Genomic DNA, 260 nt, shown 5'->3' with positions numbered 1-260 from the left:
GTACTACACGCAGTAGAAACACTAAAAAAGACACCTGAAACTTCTTGTAATGTCATCACCTGTACATTTTTTACCAATTTATTCTGTACAAGAATTTGGCTAGTTACCATTTGAGAAACTTTTTTATGAATAGGAATTTTTTCAGGTATTACCGCCGTTCCTCCAACAGCTGTGGTTGTTACTGCTGCTGATGCTATTGTCGTTGTTTTTGTTGTCACTGGTAATAAAGATGATACTGGTGAACGTTTCCAAAACCTTTT

General features: G+C 35.8%; 1 protein-coding gene across 1 annotated transcript in view; it reads right to left on the bottom strand.

The window, feature by feature from the left end:
• The window catches only part of TM35_000781020 (uncharacterized protein), a gene marked incomplete at both ends in the record, with an annotated part of 297 nt that extends 37 nt beyond the window's left edge, over window positions 1-260 (bottom strand). Inside the window, one exon of the mRNA XM_029031343.1 lies at window positions 1-260. This exon is cut by the window's left edge and continues 37 nt beyond it. Coding sequence (XP_028877362.1) covers window positions 1-260 — 260 coding nt within the window.

The sequence above is a fragment of the Trypanosoma theileri genome, assembly GCF_002087225.1.
Source record: "Trypanosoma theileri isolate Edinburgh chromosome Unknown TM35_Tth_78_V1, whole genome shotgun sequence".
Lineage (NCBI taxonomy): Eukaryota > Euglenozoa > Kinetoplastea > Trypanosomatida > Trypanosomatidae > Trypanosoma > Trypanosoma theileri.
Note: the sequence above shows the minus strand (reverse complement) of the source record. Positions and strands in the feature narration are given on the sequence as shown.